We start from the raw sequence: 22,752 nt of genomic DNA, 5'->3' as shown, positions 1-22,752 counted from the left end.
AGGGAGAACTGGACCTGGAACCAATCTTGAACCCAGGACCTCGGAGAGACTCAACAACCCAGTCTGCTGGGCTCCTGATCTGCACCTCAGGGACATAGCAGGCTCCCCACAGCTTCTAGACCCATCATCCTCAAGTTCCTGACCCTCAAGAGGCGCCTCTCAGATCCCTGGGTCCTTGGTGTGGTTCTTGAGCTTTTAAAGTCAATCTTTTGGGCTTTTACGAATGGGCCTTTTGCAACAGAACTGCGCAGCTCACTCAAAGATTCAGCACGAGCTACCACAAGTTTGTCTCTATGTACAGCAAGCATCATCCGCCGGTGTTGATTGCCACCATCTGGCCCCAACTCATTCCCCCGCAATGCTTGGCCTGCTCTTCGCACCTCATCGACCATCACCAGCGACGCTTTCCTTGCTCCTGGTGAACTTCTCCCCTGTGAACAGTACTCCTGGCACAAAACTTGAGAAGGTAAAATTTCAGCAGGACTAATCTGAGACTGTATCTGACCTGTGCTTCATTGCTGTCAGCTTGAACTTTTTGAATTGACCCAGTCCAGCGTGACTAGATATCCCCGGTTGGTGTTTTATGTTTTTGAACTCTATTTTACAGTTTATTCTTTTAAAATTAATAACTTTGGTTTTACTTATTGGATATTTGTCTATTTAGTATTCTTTTATTTATTATATTAAGTTCTATTTTTCTTACCTGGTGTAGAATCTTTTTGTGTGGTGTTTTCACTGTTTTACTGTTCGAAGTGTTGCACAAATACTTTACACATTGCCTCTAAAGTTAAGCTTGACTGCTTCGTGCCAAGGTACCAGAGGGTGAGCACAGGTTAATTTAGGGTGGGATTGTGCCTTACCGAAATTAGCATTGTGGTTCCTGTTTGACCAGGGCTTATACCCCAGTCTACCAGTAACCCAATGTTTAATAACATGTTTTGTTCATTTCTCCAGTTTTGTTTTACCAGTCTGGAAATAGAAACAGCGATCATGTCTGTAAAATATTGGACAGGTGGCAACCACAGAGAACCCACTGCCACTGAAATAGCTGGAAAATATATGCATTTTTGACTATGTTAAATCCAATATGACCTATAGAAGTCATTATAAGACTTTTACTAGCTTTGTTCCATTTTCTGAATGCCCCAGTCCAACGCTTAATTTGAGCTGGTGGTTGTAGGTGGGACCTATCTACCGGCTCTCATTTTGGGGGATCAGCACTTATTATTCCTCATCAGACTTTGGAACACAAAAAGGGGATAGAAGGAGAAGCAGAAAGACAGAAAACAGTGACAAACGGAAAGCCCCAAGGATGCAAATAAACCTGCAAGAAGGAGATAAAGCGGCAGGGATTGTCCTGTGCTGGAAGAAAGAGACATGAAGTGGAACCAACACTAGGCAAGAGTGGTGTTTTGCTCCATTGGAATGCGATTGAACCGGCCGCCGGCTTCGGAGCAAAACTTTGAGCCGTGGCTCTTATTCTTTAGCAAATTAAACACTATGTCAGTCCCATGGCCACTCTCAGATCAGTTTGGCGGAATGATCATACCGTCTGTGATCCATTCCCCACTTCTTGGGGAACTCCTGACTAGACAGTGACGTTTTGTGGAAAGCTATGAAGTGCTTCTTTCGCAGAACACTGTGTATCTATCTGTGCCTATCAGCTATTCTAAAGTAAATAGACATCCCTGAGAGACAAGCAATAAACTTTTTCACAAGCTGGTCGTATATTAACAGCCAGCAGGGCATTCATCAAGGTTCTTCAGGGACCCTCCTTCTTCCGAGAAATGCATTGCTGTGACGCATTACGGCGTTGTCAGTGAAACGGTTTCTTGACACTGCCGCTGGCTGCTGCAGCGCTCACACCACAGGCTCCAAGCAGGAACCCATCCTCTGCCAACATGGTGTGCCTGGCAACGTCCACCGTGCTCCTGGGGTTCTGCGTGCTGTGCATCTTTTTGCTGTCCGTATACAAAAGCTCTTCCGGGCAGAAGCGGAACCTTCCTCCGGGACCTACGCCGCTGCCGTTGTTTGGAAACTTTCTTCAGATAAACGCCAAAGAACTTTTAAAATCGCTCGTAAAGGTACAGTCTTCACCATTCTCATTCAAGTCACATATGTATGGATGTTCAGTGTGTGCCTGCGTTCGAATGTCAGACGAGTCATTCCAGCTTTCTTCTCCCTGTCTGTTTCTCAGAATACCACCACCATCGTAGATGTAACAATGTGAGTGCTTTTGACGCAGGGATTCGAATTCTATTGTCTCTTCTTTGAAAAACGCCGGAGCTCTCTCGCTTGGACTGGGGACAAGAGTCAAATCCAGTTGCCAAATTTAGCACAAACACTTAGAGACTATTTTGAGCAGATATGTGAAGCCATTTAGCGGTTGCAAAGTGTGCAATTCACTATTCGGAATGCTTCTGACTGCTAAATGACTTTTTTTTTTAAATGTACTACATTACTTACTTACATTCATTTTGCGATTTCAGTAAGTGTTCACTGAATCGCAGAATTGTTTAGAAATGCATACCAAATCGCATTTTACAAGGGGCATGTTTAGGGCTTCGCTTCCAAATGGCTTGTTGGAAAGTTACCTTTCAATTGTGTGTGACTAAATTTTGGTCACAAACCATTGATAGCGTTACTGACTTATCAAAGTAGATGGTAACCGTTTTGCTAAGTGGCATCCATTCCCCTTTGTGAATGGAAGGAAAGCGTGCTTGGTAGTGGGTAGTGGCCCAGTTGACCACTACGAACCCTTAATAAATTGTTTTAAAAAAAATTACTTTATTTAAATGCAGTCACAGACAGTAGGTCACCATACCTGAGTGAGTCGAAATTTGCAACGTACCTCATTCGTCAGGTCGAACGGCGACCCCCTCCGAATGGTAATTTTTGCTAACCGACCTATCAGTACAGAGGGTGGCACACAAAATGGATTCAAATAAAGCCACTGCACAACTTGCAAAGTTTTGGGGGAAATTGATCCTTTGGGATCTAAGTTCTGTGCATGCAGAATAGAAAACAAGTAAAGGAAAAACCAATATGTCTAGCTTATCAATAAAAATGCTTCTTCATGAACTGTTTGTGTGTGTGTGTGTGTATGTGAATGAATTAGTAAATGAATATGAACAGAGATCAGAAAGGAATGGGGAATGTGGGCAATTACACAGTGCCCTCCCTTACAAGGGTGCCTCACATGACTGATTACAACAGAGTCACTATGTAAATTAAAAATGTTTGTTATCTCTTTCTATTCCATTGCCAACTGCACCAACCACTGCCTCACTGGGAGCATTGTAAGGGTCAAGTGGTTGGTTGGCTGGGACATACTCAGTCAGCTGTTAGGGAAGCATGCCCAGCAGTAAGGCCCTATTCCTGCACACCCTTATTTGTGCGGAGAGTGCAGGGAGCAGGTATAAGAACTGCAGGAACACCTATGCATCAATATTCAAGGTGCATCTTGTCTTCCTGTCATGTATGGTATGCCTCGACTAGGCACATATCAGTTCATGCTCTGTCCAGAGGCAAATGGCAGGGGACGCAGGGAAGGGGTGCCGGTCCCAAACGGTGTCCCATCAGCTATCTACAAGGAGGATCCATTGCTCTGGGCTGCTCAATTAGCCCCAGTCTTTAACGCCGTTTTTCAGCACCACAATATTCCACCTTCATGGAGGGATCTCGATTCTCACCCCATTATACATGGAAGGGGATTTGGGCGACCCTGGAAATTATCGTCTAGTAGCCCTAAATGTCAATGATTCAATATATCATGCAGAAGTTCTCTTGAAGGAATTACAGCTTTGGGCAGAGGTGCACTTAATTATTCCTCCGAACAAAACCGGTTTTGCAAAATGAAGAGAGACTACAGTAAACATAATGACACTCTCACTACTGGTTAATTCTTCTAAAATGAAAAAGCACCCAGTCTACTTGGGTTTTATTGGCTATAAATCAGCATTTGATGGGGTGGACCAAGGAAAGTTTTGGAAGAAATTGGCCAACCTAAACATCCCAAATGGTTTGTTAAAAGTTTTGGAACTAGTACACACTGACACCTGGGTCAGAATTAAAATATGGGATGGCTCTCATTTATCAAGGGAAATTAAAACAACACAAGGGCTGAAGCAGGGATGTGTCTTGGCCCATTCCTTATTTAATCTGTTTCTCGCCAATCTTACACCTTTACTAAATGAAGTGAATTCTCATTCACCCAAACTGGGGTGCTTCCAGTTATTGAATGTATTGCACTCGGACAACTTAGTCCTCAGAAGCAGAACCAAGTTCAGCTAACAGCGTCTGTTTGATGCAACCCTTGCTTACTTCACCTGAAATGGGCTGACCATTGACAAGAAAAAATAAAAATATTAATGGTGCAAGGAAAAAAGATACATAAGCATACCTGGCTTCTTGGGGATGAAAGAATCGAATCAGTGAAAAGCTTCAAGTACCCCTTAGTTCACTTTAATGGGAATGGAGGATATAATGTCCAATTGGAGAAAATAAGGAAGAAGGGCAATGTGCTCGCTTTCGAACTGAGGTCTCTGTATAACAAATTAAATGGCCCCACACTTACGCCAATCTTGGAATTGGCACAAGCTAAGATCCTCCCCACTCTGACCTATGGGAGTGAGGCACTCAGGGCTAGGGATTGTGCCACCCTGGACAGGATGGTACTTAAAATATACAAGTTAATCTTCCAACTACCTCCGAACACATCACCTGCACAAATTAGGCTGGAGTTTGGCACTGCCAAACAGTCTCTGGCTTGAAAGGCGTCCTTCACATCCTGTTGTCATAGTCCAAGGATGGCACCGGAGGGCTCCTTGGGCTCTCACCTTTGTCATGACCTGGAACTCGGGCCAAGCTCTCTGGCACGGGTCTATTTATAGCAGGACTTGCATTCCCTATCAAATGCCTGGGACCTATTTTTAGCCCACCTGGAGTTTAAAAAACGAACCAAATCCTGTGCACATTTGTTATCAATGCTTGATGACAAAGACAAACTGGCTAAGTGCAATCATGGGTGGATGTCACTTCAAAATTACACTAGATTAAAACCACAGGGCTACCTAAACAAAACTTATGGCATCCGGGCCAAGGTGCACTTCCCGAAATATAGACTGGGACTATTACCCTATTAAGACATCTTTTCCCTGGAGAAGGAGGCTGAGCCATGATGTCTGTCGGTTATGCATGCAGGAGCCAGAGAACATTGTTCACGTTTTAAGCCTGTGCCGTTCCGTCATGAGGGACCCACATGATCTCTTTTGCAGAAAGAGGATTGATCAGGGTATGAGGTCATGTGGGAAAGCGGTGCTGGGCTGTTTTGAGCCTACAGATATTGGTCTGAATGGTACAATGGCCAAACTCCTGCTGAGATTTGATAAGAAGTCTGGAATTAAGGATTTAGCTGACGGTGGGGAGGTCGGAACTGTTTGAGAAGATATTACTGCCCCCATTCTTCTAATGTGCATTCATATCCTCAAATCTTCCTTAGTATTTTTATTGCCTGCAATCATTTCTATATCCCAATTTTTAAAGGAGAAAACATTTGCAACTTAATTTTATACAGCACCACCTCAGAATTCTTAACAACTACCCTGGACTTCTTTTCCATAACGGTCACAGCTCACAAGCCCAGCACTCACCCTCGATATTATTATTAGCATTCGCTCATTGATTTTTCTTAAAACCAGATCTTATCAATTGACCTCTGCACTTTAAATGCTTCTCATTGCACTGTTGTAGAGTGCTCAAATGAGTGTTTGCGCATCCAAGTTTAAATGAATCTTAATGGTCATACTGAACCTTAGATTTTACTTCCTTTTGACTCAACATAAATATGTGCAATTTTATTAGGTTTTAACTGATTTTACTGTTATCAATTTATGATGATGGCTCGATTTTATGTCTTGCATAGGTGTTTTATTATGTATTATATTGCAACTGTTTTCATTACTCAAGCGAAAAAGATTTACTCACTCCTTAAAAAAAAGACTAGGCACATGACAATGATTCAATGTTTAGATGAATGGATACATGAGTAGCTGCATTGGTGGATGAATGAGAATCACTGAGTGTAAGGGTGTAAGAGTGAGTGCATTGATGGGCCACTAGATTAATGGGTGAACACACGAATGAAAGGGAGAGAAAGGCACTGTGCTTGGGAAAAGGGTCATGTGTGGCAGAACAAGGCAGAGTGTGTTAGTGTAGGACAATGTTGGGACAAGGGCAGTGCGTGAGAGGCAAAGGCAGGTGGCTGAAGGCAAGGGTAGTATGTGGGAGGCAAGGGCAGTGAGTTGGAAGCAGGGAAACCCCTTTTATCTCTTGAAAAGTGAAGAATGTAAGTTATGGAAAAGAAAAATCGATTCCATTACACTCAGCTATTGTGTATTTTGTTGCTAATTTCACAGTGCAGATTTCAAGATTTCCTTCAAGTTTTCAACTTCTTTGTGAGTTGAACACAGGAGAAAGTATTCAAAATAAATAGTGCGTGTAAATCGAAACCTTTCTATTGGAATATACCCATGTCTTCTTCGTATCTGGTTTGATATAATCTGAATGTGGCTAATCATGAAATAATGTTTCAAATTGTCTTCCAAGCTGCATTTAAAATAGACACCTCTCAGGTTAAGTTATGATAAGCAGGCTGCCTCTACCCTAATTTACTTGAGTCATTCAAAAAATCAAATCCCTTAAAAAGAATAGGATCCCTTGACAGTGCTTAAATTGAGCTGATGATTGGATGTGGGGTCCTCTGTCACTTACTTTTGGGCACCGGCACCTATTTTCCTCTTCACACTTTGACCCAGAGATAAAGTGGGAAAAACATAAAAAGGGGACATGAAGAGGAAGTGAAAGAAAGAAAGAAAGACAATACAAAGGGAGAAAGCAGAGATGAAACTGAGTGTGCAGAGTAGAGTGGCATAGAGTACAGTGGCGTACAGTGCAGTGGTGCAGACTAGAGTAGAGTGGCATAGAGAGCAGTGGTGTAGAATGGTGCAGAGTACTGTGGCATAGAGCGGTGCATAGTAGAGTATAGTACTGTAGAGTGCAGTGGCATAGAGTACATTGGCATAGAATGCAGTAGTGCAGAGTAGAGTGGTGTAGGGTGCAGTGTTGCAGAGTAGAGTTTCATAAAGCACAGTGGTATAGAGTGGTGCAGTCTGCATTGGTCTAAAGTGCTAGGGTGTAGAGGAGAGTGGTGTTGAGTAGAGTGACGTTGAGTGTGGTGGTGCTGAGTACAATGGTGAAGAGAAGGTTGCAGTGGCATAGAGTGCAGTGGCCTTGAGTAGAGTAGTGCAGACTAGAGTAGAGTGCAGTAGCATAGAGTGGCGTATAGTAAAGTGGACTGGTGTAGAGTGTTGCAGAGTATAGTGGCATAGAGTAAAGTAGCATACAATGCAGCAACATGGAATTCAGTGGCATAGAATGCAGCATCGTAGAATGCAGTGGTGTAGATTACAGTGCTGCATAGTAGAGTGCAATGGTGGAGAGTACAGTGGTTTAGAGTAGGGTGATATAGAGTGCAGTGTCATGGAGTCGAGTGGCACATAGTAGATTGTTTCAGAGTAGAATGTAGTGTCCATAGAGTGCAGTGGTGTAGAGCAAAGTGGTGTAGGGTGCAGTGGCATAGAATTCAGTGGTGCAGAATAGGTTAGAGTGGCGTACAGTGGAATGGTGTCCATGCAGGGGCATAGAGTGGAGTGGTACAGAGTACAGTGCATTGGCGAACCGTGTATTGGCATAGAGTACAGTGGCATAGAGTGTAGTGTTGCAGTGTGGAGTTGTGCAGAGTAGAGTGGAGTGGCCTAGACTGGAGTGGTGTAGAGTACAGTTCCACAGAGTGCAGTGGTGTAGCATAGACTGGCGGAGAGTCCATTGGCATAGAGTAGTGTGGTGTAGTGTAGAGCAGAAAGGCTTAGAGTGAAGTGGCGCAGAGTGCTGTAGCATAGAGTGGAGTGGAATAGAGTGAAGTGGTGCAGAGTGTAGTGGAGTGGAGTGGTGTAAAATGGAGTGGTGCAAAGTAGAGTGCAGGGGCATGGAGTGGTGCAGAGTAGAGTAGAGTGGAGTAGCGTAGAATGGAGTATGTATGGTGTAGTAGCACACTGCCATTATAGACAACACATTTTCAATTGAAATGACCATTACATTTGCACAGACATTCAGTTTTTATTTTACTCATAAAATGATTCAGCGCTCAAACGCTAATGTGTGGAACTGGCATTACCTAGTGTATTGATTTGTTTTGATTATATTAAAGTGTTTGTTTCCAATACACGTCAGAATTAACAGAAAATGTGCTTCATTTGTACCTTTGTAATTCTGATGTACTCTGAAATTCTTGCTCAGTTCATTTAAATGCTGTGTGCTAGAAAAAAAACGTTTCTAACCCCAGTATCCAGTAAGGTTCTCACATAAATTCTCTCACTTTGAAGTTAAAGATAGAAAAGTTAACACCAAGCTCCATCAGAAGAGAGAGCCTATTTGACCTCTGTCTTTGAATGCACAGCAGAAGTGTCAAGGCAAGCACAAGATTTACAGGCCTGTTTACAGAAAGGAACACTCATGGAAGAATACAAGGAGAAGGAGTGTGAAAATGCTTTACACCTTTAGAGGGACAAATTCACTCGGAACAGCCTGAAACAAATAATGCCAGCAAATAGATGTGAGTTACAAACCACAAAGCCAGTAGTAAGCAACGGGAAGAATGCATTCCCAAGGAAGCTTTCAGAATGTCCTCAAGATATCTTTAGCAAACCATACAGCTGCTCTGTGTGGTAGGCTTCGACTTAAAAATCACTGTCAACATGTGGAAGATTCAGGCAATAATCATGACAAGTGGCAGAACTAGAAGTACCAAAAGAATATGAGAGCTAGAAATAGCTTAGGGAGAGGATTTTCCTTAAAATCACCTCCCACATTGTGGAGAGTTGCTGCAAGAATTGGCAGGCGAAGGTGGAGGCAGTAAGGCAGCCAGTTGTCTATTAGTTGTGCACAGGCATTCCAGTACTCTGCATGTTGGCAGAAGATAAAAGCACAGGAAGGAGATGCATTCCTTGGGTGAGGAGAAACCATGTTGTAAAAACACCTTTTCCTGCTAAAAGTCACGCACGCTTCATAATAACCAGCATCTTTACTTTAAGTATCATCTAAATAGGTAAGCTCGACTCTATAATAATTGTAAGGTCATATTTTGAAATAAAATACCTTGTTTAGCGTGTAAAATCCCTTTTGGCACAAACGTGGTTGATTTCTTAAAAGAATAGCATCTATTTTGTGCATTTACATTCATATTTAGATTGTACATCGCTGTGATGCTGTTTGTGGGAGAAGCCTTTTTTCCAAGGTGGCTTCTGCATTCATCAACTAGTCTCCTCCAGATGCAAAAAACAATGGACATCCTGGTTTTCTTAGGAGGTGGAGTAATACTATCTTATTTTTACTGTTCTTGAGCACAGAATCGGTGTAATTAGATTTCGCTACTTACTTTTGGGCAGAGGACGTTTTTAATGATATAATCTTCTCCTGTGACACACTTTCAAGTTCAATACACATCCTTTTCTAGTTAGAAGTTATAGTAGGACCTAAAATATGTAACCCAGATGTTCTTTAATGCATTTTAGGTTTCACAATTTCATGGCATCCTGACGAAGCTCACAGCCGAAAAGCGCGTAGGACACGACTTTCCAGTCATGTGAATTATGAATATTTCTCTCTAGTATCACAACATATTATGATGTTCCAACCCCACTTGGCTACACCACATAACTAATAATCTGTTGGAGATTCTATATTAGTAAGGATTCCAAATTATCAATATGTAATAATACATTAGAAACTATGGATAGAGTGTGTGAAGAAAAACATATAAATCATTAACGTACCTATAGATACAAATAACAGTTTCTGTATATCACTTATTTTCTTAGAATCACTAAGGAGATGCTAGGTGCTGTATGAATGTGGAGGTATAAAAGAACATCCTAACTAGAGATTATATACTGTAGATGTAGATTTGCAATGTTTCTTCATTCTTTTTTGTGTGAATATGTACAGACAAAGTTGGACAACAATTTAATCTCTGGCTATTAACTAATGTTATTTTTGTATTAATGAATGCTTTTGATATGAACATTAATCTGGGTTCACAAATACTTCTTTAGAAATTCTGAAGGTCCATTAGTTTAATAGTTTCCTAAGTGTTCTTTCTTACAATTGTCATGTATGCCCTGATTTAGGAACATATATATTTTTCAGGGGCACCCCTTTTTTAGGTCTCGCTGAGTCAGCGCGCATACGCTGCTTGGAGAGACTTTATTAGGTGAGTTTTCAAAGTGCTGCTGGCTGGTGACAAGCTTGTGTTCACTCGAGCAAGCATGCGCGAACCGCCAGCCTTCAGCAGCACTTTGAAAACTCACCTACTAAAGTCTCTGGCACCCGCGCTTTACTTTTAATGTTATAAGTAAAGCGCGGGTGCCACGATTATACTAAAAGTAAAGAAATAGAAAAAAACATCTATTTCTTTACTTTTGCTATAATCACGGCACCCGCGCCTTACATTTAACATTGAAAGTAAAGCGCGGGTGCCGCGATTAAAGCAAAAGTAAAGAAATAGATGTTTTTTTCTATTTCTTTACTTCTGGTACAATCGGGGCACCCGCGCTTTACTTTTAATGTTATAAGTAAAGCACGGGTGCCGCGATTATACCAAAAGTAAAGAAATAGAAAGAAACATCTATTTCTTTACTTTTTATATAATCGCGGCAGCCGTGCTTTACTTTTAACATTAAAAGTAAAGCGTCGGTGCCGCGATGCTTCTTTTGTGGTGGGTTCAAATCTCTTAAAGGTTTTTACCCAGCAACCAGAGCGGCTCCCTGACACTGTTAAAGGTAGCTGTAATTCTGGCTCTCACACGCTCTGCTGGTTTTCGCGGGTATCATGCCTTTGTGACTCAGCATTCAAAGATAGTTGATGTCTCCCCAGTAATTAGGTAGTTTTGTCCCACTCATTCCCCCTCCACCGGCCCCCAAGCCCTGTCTTCATCTCCACCTGCCTCCCCAAACTCTTTCTCTTGGGCAACAGATTCAAACAAGTCATTACGAACTTGCCCATCCACTTGTGTTTTTTTCGTGTGCCCTTTGAAAACAGGACATGTTGAATGATATGAAATAAGTGCATATTAAACCGGAAGCAATCAATGTTCCAGCAGGTGCCCCAGTATTACCCTCTTCCCCGGACAGAAAATTTCCTGCTCTCCCAGGGATCCGTCCAAAATGTTTTGAGGTGGCACCAATCAGTTAACGGGTTTTCTATTTCACAATTACCTGCGTGAAGAAAGCGAACCTGCTCGGCTATGAGGGGCAGATTATCACAGAGTGAAACAGCTTGAATTAATGAAGTAGCGTTCTTAGACATTTAGGCAAGACCCATGTAATTGTTGGTGGAAAAGTGCAATTCCGCCCCACGCAGAGAGCCCATTTTGTCCTATTCCGCTCGCAGGTCCTTGTTTAGGTCGAGCCTGGGCAGCGCTCCGCCCACTCTCCGCCCATATTTTTCATTGGCTTGTGTCATTGTTCACTCTAAACTGTGGCTGTTCATTAGTCAAAAGGCTTAGTAGTCCCTCCTTAGTACTACCGTGTCTCATTTTTTAACTCCCATGGCGACCCCCCCATTACATGTGTTTTTAATTAGAAATTAAAAAGTAGGCTTTAATTACAGCCTCTGTGCACTATTTTCTGAACTAATTTTGTCCTGCCTGCTGTTACAGGCAAGACACACTCTGTCCTAACCCTTTGCAAAGAAATTTATAGCACATGCCGTGGCATTTGCAATGCAATAGGTCTCCTATTTGCGGTAGTTTAAGCTATTGGCATTGTCAATGACAATGTCTTTTATTTATCTGTTTTAAAAACAACACATAAATAAAAAACATTGTCATTTACATTGCCAATAGCTCAAACTCTCGTACATGCGAAACCTATTGCATTGCAAATGCTTGCCTGAGCCCTGCAATGAGGGTTGCACTACAGACAGGGCTGTTGGGTGGAAGACTGGATTGGTTTAAACCACCATGAAAGGAGCAGGCTGCAAGTTGTAAAACATTTTGACAGCTGGCACAAAGGGCGTTTGGCTGTGCGAGTGAAAACTGGAATGTTGCTTCTCTTGTTAACTGGCTTTAATTCCCATTATTGCTCTACGTGTTACAACTTGAGGAATATTTAAATCAGTTGTGCTAATGTCCAATCCCGGGAACTGCATTGTGCACACTTCTAATTTCAGGGTCTTAATTAGCAGTCACTGTGTTTTATTTGGGAACAAATTGCCTTTGGTGGTTGTGCTCTAGGAAGCTAATGCAGAGGTGTGAGGATACCGTATGTCTGGAGTGAATGGGACGAAGGCCTGTTTTTTTAGGTCTCGCCTGACCCAGCGCATCCGCTGGTCTGGCGAGACTTATTGAGAGGGCTCCAAAAAGTGCTACCAGGCCAGGCTAGAGCTACAGTGCATGTGCGCGGGTTCGCGCGCCGCACTTTACAGAGATTACTTTCACTTTCGCGGCCGCACAGCCGCTTTGAAGTTTGATCGTGATCGCGATCACTTTCACTTTGGCGGCCGCTTTGCATAGCCAATAGGTCTCGCTTTTGGGACCTTATATGTATTTAGTTATGCAACTGTTGCATGGCTAAACACTTATAAGGTCCCAAAGGCGAGACCTATTTGGCTATGCCAATGCTTGTTTTTTTTTGCATCACGGGACCTGTGCATTCATGTCAACCTGTTTGTTTCCTCACATCACATACTGAGGACTAAAGCTTTTTAGGAAGGTGTTGCAGGTTTGCAAATATGGTTACCCATATTGAAGTCTTTACACTCATGTTGCCTTTTTGGATGGCGTAAATCAATGAAAAGGGACAGCATCTTCCAAATGAGGGTAAGTGAACAAGTTTGAGACTGCGAAGAAAAACACCACTGATTGAGAGAACAAATGAGCATTGGCGTTGTTGCCCTGTATGGGGATTGCGCTGTGACAGGGGCAGCCAAGGCTTTCCTGTTCTACAAAACAGTATGGGTAATAATAACTGTCAATCGTTTAACAACCAAAGAGGCATGATCTGGTATTTGCCGGGAGCCGTGCAAATGGTGGCCCATAAGTGCTCAGGTGAGATTTATATATTTTTGTTATGGCGTTTCTTCGAGTCCACGTTTGCCTGTTGTTTGTAGGATCTGGCTGCAAAGTCTAGAGGGTGCATTACTGACTGTGTAAATCGACTCCCTGTTGCCGAGGGCCTCTGATGCAAAGCTGTGCCAGGGGCTCGGCCTCGGCGCGTAACGAGGGGGAGGGAGGGAGAGAGGAAGGAAGGGTTGATAGAAATGCAAGGCCGCAAATAAAAAAAAAACATTGAAAATGCAATAGGTCTCGCCTTTGATTCAGCTTAATCCATTTGCTTTGCTAATGGTATTGTATAGCAAAGCAAATGGCTTTAACTTAATCAAAGGCGAGACCTATTGCATTTTCAATGCTTGTTCTACAGTTATGGTCAAGGCCTAGTCTCCACCCCTGATGCCGTGGAGGTAAAGTTAGCCCTGGGCGTTTCGGATTAAAGGCCTTTAGAGCTAATTCTCCACTCAATCAGGGAGTGGAGTGCATTGTAACCCCACCCTTTCCCAACACGTCACAGGGTGGGATGGGACCACCCTGTGAGGAGTTGGAAAAGAGTGTGGTAGACTGGCTCCAGGCGGGAAGGCAAGAAAATGAATCTGCGCAGACTCGACGTGTGGTGAGAGAGACTGCTTCCCACACGATAGTTGGAGGCCATTCTCGCCCCGGTGTGTGTCAGTGTGTTTAGACACATGACTTACTGCAGTCTGCAGACAGAGCCGACAGTGTCCTTGCACACAGCACTGCAGGTTCATTTGGTTTCTCCAACTCGTGACGTGGACATCATATGTGTCTTTGAATGAGTCAGCAGAGTAAGGTGAAGAAAATGAATAGCTGGCGGGCCCAGGCCCATCTTCGTTTGTTGTAATTGGGTTGTTTCAGGCCAGGGTCTACTGTCTTGTCCTCTGTTGGAGCACACAGAGCAGCTGCACTGGTGGCAGTGTTGGTGTAAAACAGCCCGGTCAGAGACTTCACGGGCCTAGGAGGTGTGCTGTGCCCCGGCCAGCCGACTAACAACAGACAGGCTGGCCTGGTTAACTGTTGATGCGCAGACACGGGAGAAGGGGGTGCACCTCATCTGGGCCTGGCTGCCCGTGGTTTGAAGAGCTCTGCCTATATTTATCCTGGCATTGTGGGCAGTCATGAAGTTTTTTTGCTGTGCAAAGTAAAGTTTTCCTTTCTCTATTATGTATTGCTTTCTTTTAAATAGCGCCGTTTTAAATAGCACCAACATGCGTCAACTGGAGATTGAATGATTATGACATTGTCACCACACAGCAAAATTGTGTAGAGTAACAGAGGTTTTCCTTCTCACAAACAGGAATGTTCCAACAAGGTTAGCTTCTTTTCAACCACAACAATTTTGCCACGCTGCTTCAGGAATATAGTCCTGCTGAGGAATTATAATAAAATATTCCTTGCTGTTGCTAAGTACATCTTATTATTATTCTGTGTGAAAAAGATATGACTTGCCTATCATCTGAACATCATCTACAAATAAAATAGGCATTAATTGCATAACATGCTGCGCTTGTCCCTTTTACAATCCACATGGTGATGTTCATAACCTCCAAATTTACAGAATAAAAATTGGCTTAGCAGTAATGTTCGTTTGTGTGAATGAGGGGTAGTAGGATTGTATTTCGGCTATATTTAATATATTTAGAGAAGCAGCAAGATCACATGACAATGTGCTGCTATTATGTAGTTCTTAAAACTGACTTTACCCAACTTCTAGGTGCTTTCATTTGTTATATTCAAGAAACCGAAGCATGTTATGGTTTTACCAATATCAAAAGGTAGATCATAACTGGGAAGTTTCATGGCGCCACAGGCTATAGAGTATGGTTCCTAGACATTGCCATCTCACGACACCCAGGAGTGCAATGATGAGAGGGCACACAAACTGTGAGCTTTATTATCAAGATACCAATGCCGATAGGGGAGCAGGGCTTGTGTGTCTTCCAGGCTCACTGATCCAGCAGCAGTAGTGGAGAATCACAGCTTTCCTTAAAGCCCAGATTGCTTCGCTCTGTGCCTAGCAGTGCCTTGTGGAGATGTGCAAACCTCCATCCTGTGCTGCAGTGCCAGTGCCATGTATGGTGGGCTAAGTAAGTGGGCACCCGTCCCTCAGGCACACCTGATGGGCAAGTTTTGAGTGTTAAGTGTCGGCTGACGATTGGGCATTGTCTGAGTGGACATCTTTAAGTCCTGAAGATTCACAACATTCAGACGTGTGTGCTAATGATTCTTAGATGTCTGTACATGACTTTTAACTGTCCTCACTTTTGCATTAACAATTTCTGCATACGCAGGCATGCATGTACAGATCAATGATACAGAATCTAACATGGCGAAATACCACATGCAGAACTGAGGACGGGCCATGTGCTGTGGAAAGGATCAAAGAAGGTGTGTTTTTTGATGATGCGCAACCGTCTACCTGAAGGCATGCGCCATGTCAGGAGCATGATGCTGTTGTGACCTCTGCCCATCAAAAACAAGGCTCAGATTTTCTTCTGCAAAGTTTACTGCTCGATCCCCTTTTTATGTCCTGGCAAATGGCTTGCAGCCTAAAACTGTGGTTTGCCTAAAGCTGACACCTACACCCCTTTAAAATGCGAGCAATAAATGCAAACCATTTGGCAGGACAAACACTAGCTGGTGATGGATGGCTAACTGTATTTGATGGGGATGGAAGTGGCGGTAATCATGATATATGGGCTTGGGTCAGGCTGTAAACTCTAGGAAAGGAAATTGTTTATTTTATTTTTTTTCATCTCGACTATATAGTGCCTAGTAAAAATAGAACGTTAACTCTTGTAGTTACACAGAAATGAAGGGCAGTGATTGCATCATATGTATATGTTACAGTAATATCTAGAAAAGACAGAATTTTGTTTTTAACAGAGTAGTTGAGAATCTGTGAGACCATAAATATTGTGTTTAGTTTGAGCGTGGAAAGAGCTGCAAGTGGGAGATACTGATTTAGTTAAGTAATGATATCCTTTTTCTGAAATGTACCTGACACATCACCTCACTTCTTTGACAAGTTGACCTATGACATGGTGCAGTAATGCAGTAACATATGGGGAAGGTTGTAATGTGTTTAAATATTTCAAGGCTACGCATTCACAATTGCTTTATAAACCTTCATGCTTTCTCAAATTTGCTTTAAAATGCACCATTTGCCTTCTCTTTTTTCCAAAATTTTCTGGGGAATCCTCCCTCCCCACTGAACCTCCCCTTATGACAACCAGCTCACTTGCTTTTCTTGCAACATAACACTTATCCGCAACTTTTATGCCGCACCACTTTGAAATGTCATCAGCCGCCACTGGTCTGAAGGGGGTTAACTCAAAGTCCACTACCTCTATATTGAGGCCTTCTAATTGAAGGCTGCATTTAATAATCAGGACCAGAAGAGCCATACTAAGAGGACAGTTCTTCTCCTTCCTGGCATTCAAACTCTAGAACTCCCTTCCACTTCCGCTGCATCTGAGCCCTAGTGATGTGGTTTTCAGATAACAATTGAAGATGTTGCTCTTCTAATGTTTTAGTAGGTCTCTTGTTTGTAGTTGGATTGTTAGTGCAGGAAAGCCCTCATTGGGTAGCCATGATGTGTATAAATTCTAAACATAAAAGAAAGGTGTTAAATATACCAGACATAAAAAGACCCCCTGACAGAAGCATGGTTCACTGTAGTTAATGTCCAGATCTTGCTACATAAGATTTAGATCTGCATAGGCTAATGGCCATATGACTTAAAATGGCACCATAGACATGTGAACCCAAGTTTAAAATCCAGTACACCGGTTACAAATGGTATTCTTTGTACTCAGTATAATATGCGTGTTCAACATACTTTCATCTGAAACAACAAAAATTTCAGTTGAATCCTATACTGACTTTATGCTGGTTATTGATGTTTAATGGTGTCTGTTATGCTTAGTTTGTACATTTTTACTAGCGGTACTTTCCTTTTTTGATTTTGGTTGAATCATCACAGAGGGGTTTGTGGTTCATACTTCGACAATAGAAACATAAGAATCTTAAATTGTACTCTATTGTGACAACCACTTCATTGTGTGCACTGTGGGTTATTAAGGAGTGTAGTTACCATAGCTATAATAAGAAGTGTTAGAAATGGGGGTGTCTAGTTGGCAGAGGTGGGTACCTTTGTCCAAATAGGGACCCTTGCTTCTAGTCAGGGTAAGGGGGATACACTTCTAAAATAACCCCTGCTCACCCCCTTGGTAGCTTGACACGAGCAGACAGGCTTATCTCAGAGGCAGTGTGTAAAGCATTTGTAAACACATACAGTAATACAGTAAAAACACTACAAATGGACACCACACAAGTTTAGAAAAATACGTAATTATCATCTGAACCAAAACAAGACCAAAGCGACAAAAATCCACAATACACTTCTAAAAATACGATTCTTAAAAGGTAAAAACAGTTCTGTCCCAAGAAAATGTGAGATGCGAAACATTTGCACAAAGTACCTTGGATGCATCGAAAAATGCAAGTAAAAAGGGTTCCCGGGAAGGTGATGCATTGGCTCCTTACACTCAGGGAAGGTGATGTGTCCGTTCTTTGCTCCGGGGAAGGTGATGCATCGGTTCTTTACTACTGCGCAGGAGAGGTAATGCGTCGGTTCCTTACCGCAGACGAGGTGATGCATCGGTTTCATACTGCGTGGGAAGGTGATGCGTCCATTTCTTCGATGCGATGCGTGACGATCCGGTACGATGTGTCGGTTCTTCTCAAACTGGGCATGTGTCACAATCGGTGCAGTGATCTTGGACGTCGGAAATCGGTGCACAGAATTAGTCGCACGCCAGACACTTCAGTCGCAAGCAGGTGCTGGGCCGATTCTTCAGCAGCGGCGATGCGCCTGAAAATTCTTCTTGCACCACTGCATTGTGTTGGAAATAGGCGATGCGTCGATTGTCACAGTTCTTGCAGTTTCCAGTCCCAAAACAATCTCCAGAGGTCCAGAACACTGGCATGCACCTCTCAGCAGGTCAGAGCTCCCAACAAATGAGTTCAGGGGGACTGGGGGTAAAGTCTTTGTGTCCCTGAGACTTCAGAACAGGAGGCAAGCTCTATTTCAAGCCCTTTGAGATCTTCCTCAAGCAGGAGACACAGCAAACAGTAAAGCCCTTCTCCTTTCCTTGGCAGAAAGCAGCCACTGCAGGCCAACCCCAGGCAGCAAATAGCACAGGGGTAGTATTCCTCCTCAGTTTCTCCAGCTCTTCTCTTTGGCAAAGGTTCCTCTTGATTCCCAGAAGGGATCTAAAAGTCTGGGCCCCTCTTTTTATAATACAACATCCTTCGTTCTCTGTTGCAGAGAAGCTCTTTGCCCAATCAAAACCAGTTCTGTCCTCTCTGGTGCAGCTTCCTGACAGGAGGTGGAGACAGCATTGTCCTTGGCAGACCAGGCCCATTCAGGTGTGAAAGAAATCTCCTGCCTATTCTGAATGCAGCCCAGGTCTATTCAGCCCAGCCCCGACTCACCCTGGAAAGGCAGGACACACCTAACCCCCCCAAGTGGCTGTCTGAACAGAATGCACATCCCCAACCCCTGTCACTCTAAAGCCAGACAGTCAATACACAACCTAACAGAGGCACACTGGATGGTTAGGCACAAAAATAACCTACTTTCTGAGAGGGGTATTTTCAAACAAGAATGTAAAATCACCCTAACCAAAAGATGCATCTTACCATTCTGATTTCAGGCATATCAAACTTTATTTTCCTATCTTTTTTCCATGGGCAGTTATACTTATAAGATGTTATAAGCCGACTCCCCATTGTATTCTATGGGGCAGTAGTCTTTCAATAGTGAAAAACATAATTGGCATTATTTTACTATCAGGACATGCCACACACATCAGGGCATGTCCTACCTTTTATATACACTGCACCCTGCCCACAGGGGTACCTTGGGACTACCTTAGGGGTGACTAACATATAAGAAAAGGGAAGGTTAGGGCCTGGCAAGTGGATGCACTTGCCAGGTCGACATGGCAGTACCAAACTGCTCACAGACACTGCAGTGGCAGATCTGAGTTACATTTATAGGCTGCTTATGTGGGTGGCACAATCAATGCTGCAGGCCAACTAGCAGCATTTGATTTACAGGCCCTGGGCACACACAGTGCCACGTACTGGGGACTTATTAGTAAATCATATGAGCAGTCATGGAAACACCAATCCATCATAACAATTTACAGGGAGAGCATATGCACTTTAGCACTGATCAGCAGTGGTAAAGTACCCAGACTCATAAAACCAATAAAAACAGGGCCCAAAACAGGAGGCCAAAAAGCAAAAGGCCTGGGGATAAACCAGCTGGGCAAGCCAGGACTAACACGAAGCTTTGCAAAAGGCAACAGGTTTGACTTTCATATATTTATACACAAAAATATATTAACCACACTTAAATGTGCATAGATAAACAGCTCAACAGTTCCTCCCCCCCACACACACAGATCAACATGCTTATAGAGACATATGTAAGCCTTCTGCCCATTATTATTGACATATGACACACTAAGATGGTGCCATTTAAATCTATTTAAGTAAGTTGGGCATTATGCTTCCAGTTCGGGCTCTTTCATTTACAAAGTAGTCTGTTGGTATACATCTATTTGTTAACAGAAGTTAAAGGGTTAAAAACACCTAAAGGTCTTGCCACCCAACATGTATACCAGTGGGCAAATATTTTAAAAAGTTTATCGGACTACCTTTCTTCTAGACAAAACAAGCATTTGGTGCTAATGATATTATTGCTGTTTTCTGAACGCAAACAAAAGTTCTGGCATTTAGCTTAAAATAATATTTAAAAATAGCAAACTGTGCACACGTTATGTTTATCTTTTCACTTTATTTGGCTATCAGACTTTTTCATTAGCCCGACCCCACCGTTGTTCTATATTTTGGTGATTTTAGTGGGTCCAATGCTACAATTCTTTGACATACAATGAAAGTTGAAAGACACAGAGCCTGTTTGAAATGTGTGTTTTGCTCCTGGCAAGCAGTATGCAGTTATATATATATTTATTATCTACTGGCGGTCACCAGTAGATAGTTATAGTTAGGACCTATTTTCCATAGGAAATCCACAACATTCTATTCCCAATAAGTCTGGCGCTGGTTGATGAATCCTCGTGAAATTTTCCAAACTTTTGGCCAGCTCCGGTCCGCTCCTACCCTGACAGTTTCGTGGTGATTCGTCAAGCGGGGCCCGAGAAAAAAGGGGGGTCCCAAAACGCATTTTCCCCATGCAATTTCCCATAGTATCTGTTGTCGCAGCTACAGCCTGAACCGCTGAACGGAATGACACCAAATTTGGCAAAGAGGTAGTCCTCAGTTCAGAGTCGTGCCTTTTGCATATATGGTGTGAATCCGTTCAGTAGTTCCTGAGAAAATTAGTGTTGAAAGTACATAAATATCTATGGCCGCGGAGAATCCGCGGACCGTACACGCACCGTACACGCACCCTCCCCGAACTGAGCGCGCCGATCGCGCGCTGAATGCTAATTGGCTGTCGAGTGTCTCTCTACATTCGAAACCAGGAACTGTTGGTGGCCATTTTCTGTCTCGGTAGAAGCGAGGCTGAAGAAGCAAGGGGAAAAAGTGTGTAAAACATATAAAGGGGCAGAGTGGAAATACTCTGACCCTCTAGAGGTGCTTAGGGGTCCCAGAAGGACCCCCTGGGGCCCCCCTGTTTTTAAAAAAAAAACACGGCGAAATGCGCGCACGGTGCGCGCATCCTATCGCGTTGGATGCACGGATTCTCTCGCGGTGGGTTCGCGGATCCAAGGAAAAAAAAAATGTAATTGTTGGGAGATAAAGATTAAGCTTAAGTGTTTTGTTCTTGAGTGGCTCTAAAAAGAGCTGTTGTGTTCATTCAGAGTTTTTGGTACTCATAAGTAAGTACCTATACAGAGTCTATAGTTGTTGAGGAAGACTCTATTTCCTTCATCAGTAAAGTGTACTCCGTCTCTCCTATACATCTCTTGCATATGAAAGCGCAGATTGTTATTGTAAATGGACCCCATTCTGTAGTCTCGGAGAAAAGCAGAAACAGATTTATTCACATGTTTCCTAGCTTTCTCAATCTGTGGACAAAAATGATCAGACCAGTTCCATTTCTGCCTTTGGCATATGTTAGAATACACAAAGGCAGTTTTAGGGAAAAGTGAAATCAGTTCTGCAAAGGTGTCCTTCACACGCATTTCCAGACCTACCCCAGTCAAAGTGCCTAGGTCATTGCCACCACAGAGCACTATTATGAGGTCAGGGTGTTGGATTTTCATGAAGGATTTCACCAATGGCATCAATCGGTGCCACTTTAACCCTCTCTGTCCAATCCATTTAATGTCTACATTAGGCAAACCTAGGTCTTTGTGAATGCCTTTGTTTTCTGCATACCTTTGGCTCCAGAAAATGTAGCTGTGTCCCACAATCCACACTGTAAGCATCTAGTAAGGAGGTCTGGATGCACTCAGATGGTCTCTGTAAATGAAATGGCAGTTTGGAAAGTAAGATGTTTGTAAAATGGTGGCTAAGATGCAATTTTGAAAAAAGACAAGAAATCATTGGTTGTTTGACAACCTTCTACACTGAAAGGTAGGGTGCATATTTCTGTTTTTTAAACGCATTATTCTTATTGGTTAACAAAAACTTATTGTAAGGAACATTATATATGATAAGCTGATATGTTGAGAAGTCAAGCACACTTGCTGTTTTGATTAGCAACATTGTGTGTGCTGAACTTGTGACCTGAGTGCTCAGTACAGTGTTCCATGACCTGTTTCTATGGTAACGGGCAGAAGGCAGATTGGGGGAAGGGTTCAAGTTTATGTCATTTGGAAAGGGTTGAAATGTTTAACCAATAGAAATGTGTGTTTGCTTTTGAATTTATGTGGGAAGGAATGTGATTTGATGTTTACATGTATATGTGTGGAAAATGATAGGGAAACTTTGCCATTCTTTGGTTCTGCTGACAGGTGCACAGTGCAGAGATTCTGTATAAGAATATCTGGTGTGTGACTGATATCTGGTGTGTGACTGATAAACTTCTTAATCTACAAAACATCTTGAAAGGTGAGTTATTTAATTGTGAGGGGATGTATGTAGACTATTTTTATTTTAATCAGCCTAATGTATTTCTTCTGCTAAAGTGTAGGGAGTACTTTTTTTTCTCTACAATCTTATTGACAGTGTGTGTGTATGTAGAAACAATTTTGTGATAAGGATTTGTTTTTTTCATGTGTTTGTAGACAGATAACTATGCAGTTTTTATATTTTGGTAGAATTAGAAACCAGTCATTGTTTATGAATTTGTGAAATGAGTTATGTTTCTGCAGTAAAATGTAGTACTCCTTGTAGATGAAGAAATGTGTTTTGGTATAGTGCAAGGGATAGTGTTGTTTGTCTAGAATCACACAGAGAGCCTGTGTGCATTTGGGAATCACTGTGAGAGAAGCATTTAGTAACATCTTGTATTTGCTGACAGATAACTCTTTTAACACCTGTCATGTTGTCAAGTTTTAGTAGCATTAGAAGCCAGTCTT

General features: G+C 42.7%; 1 protein-coding gene across 1 annotated transcript in view; it reads left to right on the top strand.

The window, feature by feature from the left end:
* Positions 1-1,756: 1,756 nt before the first annotated feature.
* Positions 1,757-22,752, top strand: part of LOC146798067 (cytochrome P450 2A13-like) — a 337,748-nt gene continuing 316,752 nt past the window's right edge. The window contains exon 1 of the mRNA XM_085625288.1: positions 1,757-2,084. Within this exon, the coding sequence (XP_085481414.1) occupies positions 1,902-2,084 (183 nt within the window). The 5' untranslated portion in view covers positions 1,757-1,901. The remainder of the gene's footprint in view (positions 2,085-22,752) is intronic.

This window comes from Triturus cristatus, chromosome 9 (assembly GCF_964204655.1).
Source record: "Triturus cristatus chromosome 9, aTriCri1.1, whole genome shotgun sequence".
NCBI lineage: Eukaryota > Metazoa > Chordata > Amphibia > Caudata > Salamandridae > Triturus > Triturus cristatus.
Note: the sequence above shows the minus strand (reverse complement) of the source record. Positions and strands in the feature narration are given on the sequence as shown.